At 33.7% G+C, this 16464-nt stretch overlaps 3 protein-coding genes across 4 annotated transcripts in view; all 3 read right to left on the bottom strand.

The window, feature by feature from the left end:
- Window positions 1-16464, bottom strand: part of LOC110607231 (putative pentatricopeptide repeat-containing protein At1g12700, mitochondrial) — a 35161-nt gene that overhangs the window by 1915 nt on the left and 16782 nt on the right. The window lies entirely within an intron of this gene.
- Window positions 1-16464, bottom strand: part of LOC122724555 (putative pentatricopeptide repeat-containing protein At1g12700, mitochondrial) — a 30808-nt gene that overhangs the window by 1611 nt on the left and 12733 nt on the right. The window lies entirely within an intron of this gene.
- LOC122724527 (putative pentatricopeptide repeat-containing protein At1g12700, mitochondrial) lies at window positions 3816-7100 on the bottom strand. 2 transcript variants are annotated; one of them, XM_043959738.1, is made up of 2 exons: window positions 4908-7100; window positions 3816-4091 (listed from the first exon to the last, which is right to left on the bottom strand). In XM_043959738.1, exon 1 carries the CDS (start codon window positions 6980-6982, stop codon window positions 4967-4969), a length of 2016 nt encoding a protein of 671 aa, XP_043815673.1. In that variant the 5' UTR covers window positions 6983-7100; the 3' UTR covers window positions 3816-4091; window positions 4908-4966. The 2 variants fall into 2 exon arrangements, with proteins under 2 accessions (XP_043815673.1, XP_043815674.1); XM_043959739.1 differs by lacking the exon at window positions 3816-4091 and having other exon boundaries at window positions 5118-5261; window positions 5353-7100.

Here is a 16464-nt window from a genome sequence, read left to right as displayed (position 1 = left end):
GAGTTTAATTTATATGAGAATATTTTTTTTATCTCCCTTTACTTTTCGCTATATATTTTTAATAATTTAATAATCACGCAATTAAAATATAAGGATGAAAAAATAAATAATTAGATTTAATATGGTCCATTACGTTTATAGTAGCTATTTTTTTTTTCTATGAATTTTCAAACAAAAAATACTAAAAAATATTATATATATATATATATATCAAAAAAGAATATAAAAAATATAATAGTCTCAAAAAAATTTGTGACCGTAGATGTGATGTAGATATATATTTCATAAAATAGATTTTATAATAAAAGGAAAATAATTTTAACCAATTAAATTAAATATTTTAGATAATAATATTTTTTTTTATTTCTTTCAACAAATAAAAATAAATAGCTAATTTTAATTATCAATTTTAACTATGTTTATTATTGAAAATTCTATTATTCCATCTATTATTTCCACATATATATATATATATATATATTAATTTTTTATATTTAACTCGTTATGTATATCGTGATTTTTTTATATAAATTATCATTATTATTAATAATTTTAAATTAATCAAATTTAATTATTCATTAATATAATAAATTTATAAATATAGTTGACCCTTAATTAAAATTGATTACATTAAACTTTTATATTTCATTCAATTAAAATTATTATTTTTTAACTAATCACATGAATTTTTTATGTATATATATTTTAATCAATTAAAATTATTATTTAATTAATTAAATTAAGTTTATTATATTAATTTTACTGCAAACTAACTTTAAAAATTTATTAGAATTTCAACATTAATATTTTATATCATTTTATTTTATTCCATTAAAAACATAATATTAGTTTAATTTATTAATATTATTCCTATATAAATAATGTATAAGGAGTTTTATTCCTATATTAGAATTCTTATTTTTTTACTATAATTTTATAAGTTGAAATTTATTCAAAGTATTGATTAATTTAATTAATTTAAATAAAACTAATTCCTTTTTAGTCTAATATTAAATTATTGTATATATTTTCATATCACATTATTAGAATTTTATAAAATATATTGAAATATTAATTTTTATTAGCGAATAAACGTTAAATAAAATTATTCATTTATTTTCATAATAATAAATTATCTTATATATTTTTTGCAATCCTATTATTTCTCCCCCAGCCTTTATATTTATTTATATTGTTCAAATCCTACAAAAGACTAAAATTTATTTGAAATTTATTTGAAATAGATGTCTAAAATTTATTTGAAATTCAAATAATTTATTTATTTATAAATTCATTAATCATACAAAAGACTAATTCCATTTTTAATTTAAACATATCTATTTATGATCATTGTTTGCTAAATTATATAGGACGCAATCCGTTTACAAATGTAATAAAATATTTATTTATAATTTTATAAATATACTTTGAATTTGTATTTCTATTTGTAATTTTTATGCCACTAATCTAAAACAATTGTAAATATCAAAAACTCAATAGGTTAAATGTATAATATAATACAATCAACTACAAATATAGTGTATTGAAACAATAAATCAAAAATTATTTTAAAATTTATAATTAAAAAAATATTTTTATTGTAATCGTAAAACTAAATAGTATTTAAATAACAAATAACCCACAAGTAATGGATAAAGATTTTTTTATCTCCTCATCTAATCTTTCTTTGTCTGAGACTTACAAGAAAGGACTGGATGGAGGAGCTACTGCTAGGGTGTGAACGAATCGATCCGAATTTTGAAAAGTTCAAATTTAATTTTTTAAAATTTTTTTGATGTCGAACGGAACTCAATTTTTACTTATTTCGAATTCCAGCTGAATATTAATAAGTTCAAATTTAACCTATTTAGCAAAGAACTTAAACAAGTCGAGTTTTTATCAAGTTTAGTATCGAATAATTCATGAGCAGTTCAATTTATGTATATATATAATGATTTTTAGTTTAAAACTAATATGTTTAAGAGTTAATGGGCAAAAAAATCTTGTAATTTTGATTTCATTGTAATTACACCCTATACTTTTTTTTCTCAATTAAATCCTAATCTTTTAAAATTATTCCAATTATACCCTATCATTATTTGTATAGTTAAAAACTAACAAAATTGCCACATCACTCGCTATGTCAATACCACATCAGCAAATTTTACAATGAAATTGATAATAGTTTAAAAATTTAAAGTATAACGATAATAAAACTAAAAGTTATTAATAATTATAAGCAAATTTCACGGTAAAATTGATAATAGTTTAAAAGTTTAAAGTATAATCGTAATAAAACTAAAAGTTATTAATAATTATTTTTAGGAGACAGAGGAGTGATGACCAAATCTATAATTTCAGATGAATTATATATATTTTTAGTTTCTTAACCAAGTTAGGCTAGACAATTAAATACTTAATTTATATATTATTAATTTTCTTGAAATTCACTCTAAATATTAGTATAATTTAGAAAAAAGTAGTGGATTAGTATTATACTTTAGAGTTAAAAGAGTAATTAAAAAAAAGCATCATAAAAAATTATTTTATAATTTTTAAATTGAATCATTTTACATATTATTTTAATTTTTTTAACTCTTTATAACTAATATATTTAATAAAATTATTTTCTTAATGATAATTTTAAAAGTAATGCTAAAATATTAAGCATATTAGACAAATTCAAGAAAAATCGATTGATAACGATTTTAGTCAAAATAAAATTAAGATAAATTATTATTATAAAATTATTGATAAAAATAAAAAAATTAAATAATAATATAAATAATAATTTTTAAATACATTTAATAGTAAAAAATGTTAACTTTATAATTTTGTAAGTTTTTAATTATACAAGTAATGGTAGGGTGTATTTAATCAGATATTAAAAGGATTGTTTATAATTTTATAAGTTTTCAACTATACAGGGTGCATTTAGTCATATATTAAAAAGATTGAGTTTAATTGATAAAAAATAAAAATATTGGATAAAATTGTAATAAAAGTAAAATATAGAGTTTTTTTTTCGATTAATTATAAACTTTACTGACGTGGCATGCAATATGGCCGAGTGACGAAGCATTTCCATTAGTTTTTCAACGGCATGAATAATGGTTAGTTTTTAATGACATAAGTAACTGTTGGGTGTACTTGCAACAATTTTAAAATGTTAGAGTTTAATTGAAAAAAAATATATATATATATGGTATAATTGTAACAAAATTAAAAGTATAGAATTTTTTTAACAATTAACTCTAAATTTAAAACTAAATAATTTTAGTTAAATAAATATATATAAAAATTAACTTACAAGCTTGTAAAAAATGTATTTTTACTATCCGAATATTTGTAAGTTCTATCCGAATATTTGTAAGTTTGAAAGGTAGAGGTGAATTTTAGAAAATTTAAGTTGGCTCATAAAAATATACACAGAAATTTATTTCTGTTACTGTGTTAAACTCAGGCTACTTAACCAGATAATTTACATAACGAGCTAATTTACATGAGTTTGTTGCTTCATCTCCTCTAGCACTCTTGCAAGATAAACACAGCTCTTAGACTCATTTACTTGCAATACTAAAACCTCCTCAACTTTAAGGCCTCTCCAAGCCCACAGACCAAATTCCTAGCCCCATGACAAAACAAAAACAAATCATCTACAAAGCGAAGTGACTCAATGTTGCTTCTTTACACCCTTTACGAAATTTGAACCAGATTTTCAATTGCATTTTCGTTTGCAATTTTTATTTAACTGATCCAAAATAATTACAAATATCACAAAACCAACCTATTAAATACATAATATAACACAAATCAACCACAAATCTAATGTATTCAATTATAATAAAAAGAAAAGTCTTTTGAACTTAAAATTGAACATAAATAATCTAGTACAACCACAAAAAATATATAATTAAAAGTATATTTTTGTAGTAAATGTCAAAATAAATAGTTCCCCCAAAATGTATACAACAAGTAATCAACAAAAATCCTCGATTTGCTCATCTAATCCATCTTCATCTCAGGCATGCGGGAAAAGACCCGGTGGACTGGTGGAAGAGATACTGCACCATGCTCAAGCTCAGATGTACCTGATGCAAAAACTCAAATTAATACTTAAACTCAACAAGTAGGTGTTAAAACTTGCACTCAAGGAGTAAGTATTAACTCTAGTTCAAGTTATAAGTATTAACTCAAGGAGCAATAAATAGAAATTATTTTGAGCATAAACTTACTACGAGTAATAAACTAGCAATAAATAGAAACCATTTTGGGAGCATAAACTTATTAAAAGTAATGCATGTATATGATAAACTAGTAGGTGTTAAATTCTAATGGACGGAAACAGGCACGAGTAGCTTTGGTAAAATGATACAGAAAGCAGGTGTTAACACCTGCTAGTTCACTGATTTAACACCTGCATTCTTACTGGTAAAAATCAAAATATATGATAAAATCTCCAAGTTATTGTCCTAAGGCAGCATGTTTACCGAAAAATGATAGCATTTTAAAAGGTCATTGAGCACAAAAGTAAAATAGATCAAGATTCTTAAGCATTATAGCATGGAATCAATTAGTTTTAGTTCTCAACTCATTTTTAGGACAGAGCTCTCAAGTTAAGGCTGCAGTAGCAGCCCAAAAAAAAATTGTAAGGAAGATGGTGGGTTTACCAGCAACTTGATCATTAGAAATCTGACCTCCATTCATCAACAATCTTATATCCAAAGAGATCTAGTCCATGTCTGAGTTCAAGTGAAAGGCACACACATATCATGGTTTCCATTGCAGGTAATTTACAGTGTTAGAAATTTTCGTTTTGTGGAAGAGAATCACATCTGATTGAAATTAGAAATCAAATTTGAAGTTAGTTAAATTACATATCTACTACATTTGAAGAAGGTAATTACCAAGTTTATCTCCAAGACACCATTGAATGGTCAAGATATAACTTTAGTTTGCTGATCCCTCATTGCACAGCTTTAGAAGCCTCAGAACGATTTCGTAGTTTGCTTAGAATGAGATCATTATTCTGCGACAAATGTGCTACCAATTCTGTGGTAGCATCATCAGCAGAGAACCCCTTATCAACCATTTCGTTGATTAGTTCTGATGCTTTTGGTAAATCCTCATGCCTGAGAAACCCTTGAATGATGATATTATAAGAAAAATTATTCGGTAAACATCCTCCCTTTTCCATGTCTTTAAATACCTTATACGCTTCATCCATTAATCCTTGTTGGCAGAGTCCTTTCATAATTGCACTATATATATGAACATTAGGTTGTAAACCATTTTCAAAAAGACTAGAAAACAGTTCCTTGGCATCATTAATCTTGCCAGCTTTGCACATACCATTGATCAGAATGCAATAGGTCACAAGATCAGGCTTCAACTGACTTTCCTCCATTTCTTTCAATAGGGTGAGTGCTTCATTGAGATTCCCCTGTCTACACAAGCCATTAATCATAATTGAGAAGGTTACTATATTTGGCTGTTGACCATGAGAGCACATATTCTTAAAGAGCTCCTGTGCAGTTTGGGGCCTCCCTGCTTGAAACATACCCTTTATAAGAGTAGAATAAGTAACAGCATTAGGAACTAAACCTTTATGAGACATTTCAACAAAAATATCCTTTGCATCATCTATCATTTTGCACTTACAATATCCATTGATCAAAATGCTGTAGCTAATAATGTCAGCTATTTCATTGGTCACCATCAGATCAAATACCTTTCTAGCCTTATCAATTTGCTTGCACAGACAATATCCATCCATCAATGAATTATAAGTGACAACATCAGGTTCCACACCTCTTTGAATCATTATTTTGATTATATTCTCTGCATTTGAAACCAGTCCTTTCTTACAAAGAGTGTCGATCAATATATTGAAGGTAAAAACATTAGGGGATATGTTCCTCCCCACCATTTCTTTCAACAAGGCCAAAGCTTCCTTGAATTGGCCTGAAATGCAAAGACCATCAATTAAGGAAGTGTAGGTGACCACATTAGGCTCCACACCTCTTTGAATCATTACATTGAATGTATTTTGAGCCTCTGAAACCATTCCATCCTTACAAAGAGCATTAATCAATACACTGAAGGTATAAACATTTGGTAATATGTTTTTCTCCACCATTTCATTCATCAAGGCCAATGCTTGGTTCTTTTGGCCTAATTTGCAAACACCATGAATTAAACCAGTGTAAGTGATGACATCAGGTGAAATGCCCTTATTCCTCATTTGAGAGAAGAGCTCTAAAGCCTCACCAACTAGCTCATCTTTGCAAAGGGCGTCAATGATTGCACTGTATGTCACAACATCTGCCTCACAACCTCTATCAGCCATTCCCTTTAGCAGCCCAATAGCCACGTTTGTTTTCCCAAATTTACACATTCCGTTTACCATCACATTGTAAGTATAAACATTAGGTTGATAACCACGTGCAACCATATCATCGAAAAATTCCACTGCTTTATCGATTTTACTCTCCATACATAGCCCATTAATTAAGGTAGTAAATGTCACAGTGGTAGGCTCCAATCCGAATTTGAACATCTTCCCGAAAACAGAGAAGCCAAAATCCACAAGATGTAAACGGCAGAAGCAATTAATTAAGATGTTAAGAGAACAAACATCGTAAGAGATTCCTACCAATTCAATTGTTTTGGACATGGAAAGGACAGTGTGATATTGTTTCATTTTCACAAGGGCAGATAAGAATCTATTAAAATGAACCCTAGAAGGCAGAGGATTCATATGAATTACATTATTAAAGGAAGCAATGGCATCATCAAGGCGGGTAAAAGCAGCAGATTTGAAGTTATTTGTCAAGAAGCGTGCATCTTCAAGCGTGGAAATAGAAGAATGGCAATAATTGGTAAATAAGAATAGGAAGGGAGATTGAATGGTACCGATTGCTCCTTGTAGCTGAAGATGGAAGCTCCTGCTCTTCCTCCTCCAAGGCATCTTCATCATCATCGATCTCTCGTCAGTTGTTTTTAGGGATGGATGGGAGATTGGGAATGAGGAAAGGAAATAGAGAATCGGAAAAGGAAGGCTCTCTGCCAGCTGGTAAAGGAATGCATTACCAGTTGTTTATATGCACCACATTTTGTATTTTTTTTATTAATTTTTCATATAAAAATATTATTTAATAACAAATTAAATTAATTATTTTATATTATTATAATATTAAATTATTATAACTGTACCTTATAACAGTGTAGAGCGGGGATGGGTTATGGTTTCTGGGAAGTCGATAGAGAAGGATGAATGGATAAGTGGTTAAACTGCATAAACAGTACATAGGATGTTTTGGACCTAGCTTTCTTTTAATTTTTTAAAATTAAAATTAAAGTTAAAATTTCTTTTAAATTAAAAAACCATTAACAATTTCACTGAAAAAAAATTAATTAATATTTCACAATAAAATTTAACTAATTAAAAAAAATCCATTAAAATATGTTGAAATAAATATATAATTGATTAAAATTTGTAAAAATCTTAATCTTAATATGTTTCAGAAATCTTAATCTTATTTTTTTATGTGTGATGGGAGGTAATAGAGGTTTCTCCAGTTTTTCATTATTTATTTTTTATGTGTTTTTAATTAAAAATTAATTTATAAATAAATTTAATTACAATTGAAAAGATTGAGATAAAATTTTAATAATAAGTTTAAGTTTATAAATATTAAAGGTTAAATTAGAGGGTGAATTTATAAAATTTAAAATTTAACCATTAATGCACTCACAGACTTAGGTCCATTCGAGTAAACCTGAGAAGGTTTCAGGTTCGAATCCTCCAACCCCCAATTTAAAAAAAAAAATTTAACCATTAATTTAAATGAATATAAATGGAATAAAAATTAAAATTAAAATTTACGACTTCATTAATTTAAAAAAATATTCACTCAATTTCCCATTATTTAGTTATAGTGTTTAAATAAATGAATTTCACCTCTTTAAAATTAAATTAATTCACATAGGCTTAAATTAATTTTTAATTAATTAATAATTTTATCAAACGTATAAATTTAATTAATTAACAGTTTTAAGAAAATGAACCCAAATTTGATGCAAGCAAAATATTTTAATTAAATCAATTAGTTTTTTAACATAAAAGAATATATCAATCGCTACTTGTATTAACACAATTAAATAATTTCGTATTTACTTGGATTAATTAACAATATATTATCTTTCGATTTAATAAACCTCTTGAATTTTTAAAGGAGGTGATGTTATTTGAAAATAGAAATTAATTGAAAAAAGAAATTGAAATAAATAGAAATTAAAAATAAAATCCCACAACTTAATTAAATCTCAACTTGATTAACCTTTAACTGAATGAAGGAGTTTAGCCTCTAAGAACTATAACAAAATTGTAAAAAATAAAAGAAGAAGGGAAGGAGCGCTTGGCTGAAGAGAAACTAAAAAGAGGGTGTGGAGAAGAGGAGAATATAAGAGAGATCTACTTCTAAACCAGCCTTTATATAGGATTTTTCTAAATAAAAAGATAATTATTCACTATTTAAAAGAAAAAGTAAAATAAAACTATTACTCCTATGATAATTTTTATCTTAATTTTGATCTGATTGTATTTGAATATGAAAACAGTTTTGAACTCTCTACAATGGGCAAACCAGAAATATTACAATCTGTCCATCAAAATTAAGTCATAATTTTGAGTAAAGTTGTATTTTATAATTAAAAAAAGTTTTAAAACAGTATTTTTTTTATTCATTTTCTTATTTTCTGTTCAAAACCTATCCAAAATTAAAATTAAGTAAAAATCAATTGCCTATATCAAAATCATAACAAAATGAAATTTAATATGAAAAAAATAGTAAATTTTACAACTCATCAAGTATTAAATTGAAATTAAAAAAATAAATAAATTTGATTAAAATATAAATTAACATAAAGATTAAATATAGAATTGATATATTGATTTTTTTTTTCACATATTTAGCATTAGACATAAATGTATTCGAGTGATACATTTATAAAATTAAATAAACACAATTTAATTTATAAATGGATATATAATATGTTTGTAAAATTAAATAGATGTAAACGGATTCGTAAACAAGTATAAAATCCGTTTGTAAAATTTAATGAATACAAACGGGCGTTAAATTCGTTAATTAAAACTGATTTTCTTTTACTTAATTTAAAAAAAATATGCAGATAGGGTTTTGATCTACATATACCTTAACTTCATTTAAATTAGATGATAAGCAGAATAAAAGAATAGTTGAAAATAAAAAAAAAGAATAAAATCGTTATTGGAGAAATTGATTTAAAAAGAAAACTTAAAGAAAGAAAATAATAATTAAAATGATGAAACAAATAATCAAATTAAAATTCAGCTGAAGATAATTAAAATTAAAAGGTTTGCAGTTTATTGTTAATTAAAAAGATAGTTAGTGGTTATAGTGTTCAAATAAACGAATCTTACCAATTTTTTTTTAAATTAATCCACATAACGCTTAAATTAATTTTTAATTAATTAATAACTCCATTAAACGTGTAGATTTAATTAATTAACTGCTATAGAAAGAGAATAACTCAAACTTGATCAATAATAATAAGCAAATTATTTAAACCAAATTAATTAATTACTTAACATAAAAAATATGTTAATTGCTACTTGTATTAACCCAATTAAACTTACTTGGATTAAATAACAATATGATGTCTTCAAAGGAGATTCAATAACCCTTTTGAATTTTAAAAGAACAATCATGGAGGTGGTATTCCTCAAAAATAGAAATTAATTGAAAATAAAGATAAAATAAACAGATATTAAGAACATAATCTCATAATTTTAAATGAATTTCAATTTGATTAACTTTTAATTGAGTAAGAGTGTTTAGCCTATAAAGGTTATAATAAAATTGCAAAACATTAAAAGAAGAAGAAGAATAATAAGAATTTGGCTAAGAAGGAACCGAAAAAGAGAGGAGATGATGAGAAGAGATGGTAAATTCTACTTCCACATCAACCTTTATATAAGTTTTTTCTAAATAAAAAAATAATTATTCATAATTTAATAGAAAAAGTAAAATAAATCTACTATTCCTATGATGACTATATAATTTTATTTGCATATATTTAAAATAGTTTTGAATTTTGTATAGCTGGCAAAACAGTAATTCTGGAATCTGTTTGTTGGCTTGGATTACAGTCTTGAGCAGGCTGTACCTTGCAATCATTAAAAAACTCTAAAAGCAGTTTCTTTTAGTTCTTTTCCTTATTTTTAGCTCAAAATCTGTTCAAAATCAAATTTCAAATAAAAATTAAATTTTTACATCAAAATCATAGTAAAATTATGAAATTTAATATAAAAAAAATGATAAGTATTGCAACTCATCACAAATTAATTTATAAATAGATGTATAATTTATTTATAAATATTTTATAAACCGACATTGATGGATTTATAAATAGATGTACACTCCGTTTTAAAAATAAATAAATACTGATGACCGCTGGATTTCTTTACCCCAGACCAGGGGCCTGATCACAGCAAAAGGCCAATAACATGGAGGCCCACATACCTGACATACCCAGCAAGCCTAGCTCATTCTTGCCGGGCTCGGCCAAGCTTCTTCATTCAGGCCGGCCCAGCCCGCGCCAAGCAAGCCTTCTCCTCTTGGGCTCAGCGTCCGGCCCGACTCTTGGCCCAGTCCAATATCCGGAGCCCAGTTCAGACAGCCTGGCAGATCCGCACAGACGTACGCATGGGAGAATCAGAGGCCGTTACGCATGGAGCAGGCGGCTGATACCCTCGTACACCCGAATCTGTATGTCAGAGACGCGTGTCCCAATCATGGAGAAGCCTTTACACGTCACCAGTAAGCGAGACAATGTATAAAAGGGGAGTCCCCTCCTCTGAAAGTTTATGTCTGATTATTCAATACAAAAACCCTTGTAAAACCCTATTCTATTGGATCTCAGATCATCAATTGGCGCCGTCTGTGGGAAACGAAGGAGATCTTTTCATCACCGGAGTTTCCACTTTCAAAACCCACTGAGATCCACAATGGCAAACCATCAAGACAGTAACCTTAACATTCCAAATGACTTGAACTCTGCCCAAGAAGGGCAGCAGTTCTCTTTTTCTAGCCCTACAACGTTGAATAACCAAACACCTGCTCCCCTTAATCCCTCGCCAAGCTTGGCAGGGAATACTCCCACTATGACCCTGTCTAACCAGGACATCCAAAACATGGCTCTCCAGCTACAAACTACTGCTCACTGGTTGGGGCAGATAATGCAACAGAGGGGCCTTAGCACCCCAGTAAATGCACTTCCAGTAGTGGAGGAACCCAGAACCAATGAGCCCCGACCCACTTCCGACCGCCTCCAAACTAATAGCCACGAAACCAGGGAAGAAGAAGAACCACAGGCCCGAATCCATGGGAGAAGGGCGAGAGAGATGATAGAAAATGATGAGGCGGATAACTATGCCGCTGAAACAACCATAGAGACGGGAATGGAAGCAGAGGAAGAGGAGGAATACAGCCTGGAGGACGAGAAGATGAGCCAAAAATTGAAAAAGTTGAAAGAGCAGCTCTTAGCCGAGCTAGGTAAGAAAGACCTGAGCCTAACTTCCTTGCCTACTTCTTCTCCTTTCTCAAAGGTGGTACAGCAGGAGACCGTTCCTAAGAAGTTCATGATGCCGTCAATGGCGGCCTATGATGGAACTGGTAACCCGAGAGAGCATGTCATGAACTATAAAACTTTCATGGAGTTGCAAACTCTGTCAGATGCTCTAATGTGCAAAGTGTTCCCAACAACGCTCTCGGGACCAGCAAGGGCATGGTTCAACAGCCTGGAGGCCGGAAGTATTAAAAGTTTCGGAGATCTTGCCACCCACTTCATCAGCCGGTTCGTAGCCGGGGTGCCAACAGATAGGAAGACGAGCTATCTAGAAACAGTGAGACAGAAAGCTGGTGAAACCCTCAGAGAATATGTCACCCGTTTCAATACGGAGGCCTTATAGATCCCCGAGCTCAACGAAGGGAGAGCGGTAGAGGCCATGCAGAAGGGGACAACCTCTGCCGAGTTCTTTGGCTCCCTAAGCAGGAAACCTCCGACCTCGCTGGCTGAGTTGATGAAGAGGGCGGAGAAGTACATAAGGCAGGATGATGCCTTAGTAACAAGTCGATTTGCCAAAGGGATGGCAGGTAAAGAGAAAGTCCCGGAAGAGAGAAGGCCAGAGAGACGTGAGAAGAAACATGGGAAGAGGCCCGAGCCGTATAAGCAGGCCTGGGAGAGAAGGGATCAAAGGCCTCCTCCCCCTCCTTGGGTTCTTGAGCCAAGAACGCTCCCTCCTTGGGTACCTGAAAAGCCAACTCCCCTCAACGCCTCTAGAGCCGAGGTGCTCATAGCAGTCCAGGATAAGGAGTTTCTCCAGTGGCCGAAACCCCTAAGGTCGGAAGCAGACCAAAGAAACCCTGACAAATACTGTCAGTACCACCGGACACATGGCCATGATACGAACAACTGTTTTCAGCTGATTGCAGAGATTGAGAGGTTGATAAAAAGGGGGCATCTCAAAAATTTTGTGAAGAAACCGGAGGGACAGAGACCTCAGACCGGTCCGGCAACTCCGATACCGAGGAGAACAGGAGTTGGGCCTTTGAATGATGGGTCCAGTGGAACCATCAACATGATTGTCGGAGGAACGGGAGGACGGATGAGCCGTCGAGGTAAGAAGAGAAACCGGGAAGGGGAGACCAGCAATGGTGAAGTTATGCAGATCATGGAACATTCTCCCATGACCATTATATTCTCCCCGGAAGACGCACAGGGCATTCAGGTGCCCCATGATGACGCGTTAGTCATTGAGGCTGTCATTAATAATTTTCGGGTGAAGAAGATTCTGATAGATGATGGGAGTAAAGTCAACTTACTACCATACCGGGTTTTCCAGCAGATGAGAATTCCGGAAGAACAGCTGGTTCGAGACCAGTCACCAATTAAAGGGATCGGAGGTGCGCCGGTACTCGTTGAAGGAAAAGTGAAGCTGGTTGTCACCTTGGGAGAAGCGCCTAGAGCTCGCACTCATCACGAGGTATTTGTGGTAGTCAAACTCCCATTGTGCTACAATGTGATCTTGGGGAGGCCGGCGCTGTTCGATTTTGAAGCTGTCACCAGCATCCGGTATTTGACACTCAAGTTCCCAACAAAGGAAGGAGTGGGAATAGTCCGGGGCAGCCAGGAGGAGGCTAGAGCAGTATATCTGGCCACAGTATCAGAACCGAGCCCAACTGAAGAAGCGCTTGACTCGGAGGTTTTGGAAGTGAGGGATGAGACAAAAGAAGCTCGGACAGAGCCGGTGGGAGAATTGGAGACCTTCTCTTTGTCAGAATCAGAGACAAGCAAAGTCTTCAGTCTCAATGCCGGCCTCACCAAAGAGCAGAAGGTTGAAGTAATGGCCCTAATCCGAAGTCACGCGCCGACCTTTGCATGGAAGCCCTCAGACATGCCGGGAATTGACCCTAAGGTGATGACGCACAAACTAAATGTCTTCCCCGAGGCCAAGCCAGTGAAACAAAAGAAAAGAGTAATGGGAAGAGAGAAGCAGCAGGCCACCCAGGAAGAAGTCCAGAAGTTAGAAGAGGCAGGATTTATCAGGAAAGTTATGTACCCGCAGTGGTTAGCAAATCCTGTGTTAGTCAAAAAAGCCAATGGCAAATACAGGATGTGCATAGATTTTACCGACCTGAATAAAGCCTGCCCTAAAGATTGTTACCCCCTCCCTGACATTAATAAAATGGTCGACTCAACGGCCGGTTTTGATTACATGTCCTCTTTGGATGCTATGTCTGGTTATCACCAAATCCCGATGGAAAAGTCGGATGAGGAGAAGACTTCATTTATAACTGAAGAAGGGACTTACTGCTACAGGGCTATGCCCTTCGGATTGAGGAATGCCAGGGCAACTTACCAGAGATTGATGAATAAAATCTTTAAAAATCAGATCGGCCGGAATGTGGAAGTGTATGTGGATGACATGGTGGTCAAAAGTATAACTTTCCAACAACACATAGCAGATTTGAAAGAGATATTTGGGGTGTTAGACCAATACAGAATGAAGTTGAACCCAGCAAATGTGCCTTCTTCATTAGGGGAGGAAAGTTCTTGGGATACATGGTGAGCGGAAAAGGCATTGAGCCTAATCCAGAGAAGGTGAAAGCCATATTGAACATGCCAGAGCCGACCTGTGTAAGAGACGTCCAGAGACTAACCGGGAGAGTAGTGGCGCTCAACCGATTCATGTCAAGGTCGGCCGAAAAGTGCCTGCCATTTTTCAAAAAATTGAGGAAGGTACCGAACTTCGAATGGACGGAAGACTGCCAAAAAGCTTTCATAGAGCTTAAAAAATATCTCAGCTCGCCTCACGTGCTTAGTAGTCCGGTAGAAGGAGAAGAACTCTTGATATACTTGGCGGCCTCAGAACAAGCAATCAGTGCAGTGTTAGTGAGGGTGGAAGAAGGGGAACAGAAACCCGTTTTCTACGTCAGCAAAGTACTTAGAGATGCTGAGGTCAGATACTCAAAAATTGAAAAGATAGCCTACGCCTTGTTGCTAGCAGTCCGGAAATTCAAAGTCTACCTAGAAGGTCACCAAGGAGTTGTAATGACAGATCAACCTTTAAAGAAGATTCTACGTAGACCGGAAACTTCAGGGCGGATGTTGGCATGGTCCATGGAAATCAGCCCTTACTGTCTGGAGTATCGACCTCGGACTGCAATAAAATCTCAAGCGCTGGCTGACTTTGTAGCAGAGTGCGCATTCAATGAGGAGAAGGAGGGATCATTCTCAGAGATACCAAGAAAAGAGGGAGAAGAAGAGCCTTCCCAAGAATTCAGCTGGAAGCTATATGTAGATGGAGCATCAGGCTCTGGGGGCAGTGGCGCTGGGATAATGCTTAAAGGGCCGGATGGCTTTAAAGTATGTTATGCCTTACGACTAAAGTTCAAGGCTTCCAACAATATTGCCGAATATGAAGCTCTGGTGAATGGAATGTTGGTAGCTTTGGAGGTAGGGGCAACCGACCTCGAGGTAAACAGTGACTCCCAGCTGGTAATCAACCAGATGACAGGAGTATATCAAGCCCGAGACCCCGTCATGCAAAGCTATCTTGACAGAGCGAAAGCTTTGGAAGCCGAGCTCACGAATCGAGGAATTATTGTCAGATTTCAGAGGATACCTCGGGATGAAAACGAGGAGGCAGATCTACTCAGTCGGCTGTCCAAAGAAGAACTAGAGCAGCTCCCTGATGAAGTATATATACAGTATATTCATACACCTGCTTTTAAAAATACAAATACCTGGAGAAGGGCGAGCTTCCCGAAGATAAAGACGAGGCCAGAAAGATAGCAGCTCGAGCCGCCAATTACCAAGTGATCAGGGGAACCTTATACAGAAAAGGGAAGTCCAGCCCATGGCTCCGATGTGTGAGCCCGGAAGAGGCTACAAGGGTAATGGAAGAAATACATAGAGGCCTGTGTGGAGCACACGAGGGAGCAGGAACATTAGCCAACAAAATATTTAGACAAGGATACTATTGGCCCACGGTCAAAAAAGAAACAGAAGAGTTTGTCCGGAGGTGTGACGTATGTCAGAGATTCGCTAATGCCATCAGGGCCCCTGCTACTCCTCAAGCAAGCATATCCAGTCCATGGCCTTTCTCACAATGGGGAATCGACATCCTGGGACCTTTCCCCAAGACTACGGGGCAAAGGAAATTTGTGGTGGTGGCTGTAGAGTATTTCTCGAAATGGCCAGAAGCAGAAGCAATAGCGACAATCACAGCTCGCAAGATGATAGATTTTGTGTGGGGGCATATCATCTGCAGATTTGGCATACCAAGAGTGCTTATCTCAGACAACGGCAAGCAATTTGATTGCAATACTTTCAGAGCCTTCACAACGAACATGGGCATATGGCATAAGTTCTCATCCGTGGCTCACCCTCAGACTAACGGTCAAACTGAAGTCACTAACAGAGCTATCCTCCAAGGGTTAAAGAAACGGCTAGATGGCGCGAAGGAGAGTTGGGCAGAAGAACTCAATAGTATCCTATGGGCACTTCGAACCACTCCCAGAACGCCCACTAAAGAAACGCCGTTTGCACTTGCGTATGGCACAGAGGCCGTAGTTCCAGTTGAGCTACAAATTCCCACTCATCGAGTCCAGTTCGTTAGCGAGGATACTAACGAGGACAAGCTAAGAAGTAACCTAGATGCCCTTGAGGAAGTTAGGGAAGAAGCCCAAATCCGAACTGCTGCTTACCAGCAACGAGCAGCAAGATATTACAATCAAAAGGTTAGAGAGAGAAGCTTAAAGGTGGGAGACTTGACTTTAAGAAACCTGGAAGCCACAGGCAAAAGAGCAGCCGCAGGAAAGCTAGCACCGACCTGGGAAGGACCTTTCAAAGTAA

The sequence above is a fragment of the Manihot esculenta genome, chromosome 9 (assembly GCF_001659605.2).
Source record: "Manihot esculenta cultivar AM560-2 chromosome 9, M.esculenta_v8, whole genome shotgun sequence".
Classification (NCBI taxonomy): domain Eukaryota; kingdom Viridiplantae; phylum Streptophyta; class Magnoliopsida; order Malpighiales; family Euphorbiaceae; genus Manihot; species Manihot esculenta.
This window is presented reverse-complemented; position numbering and strand designations above follow the sequence as displayed.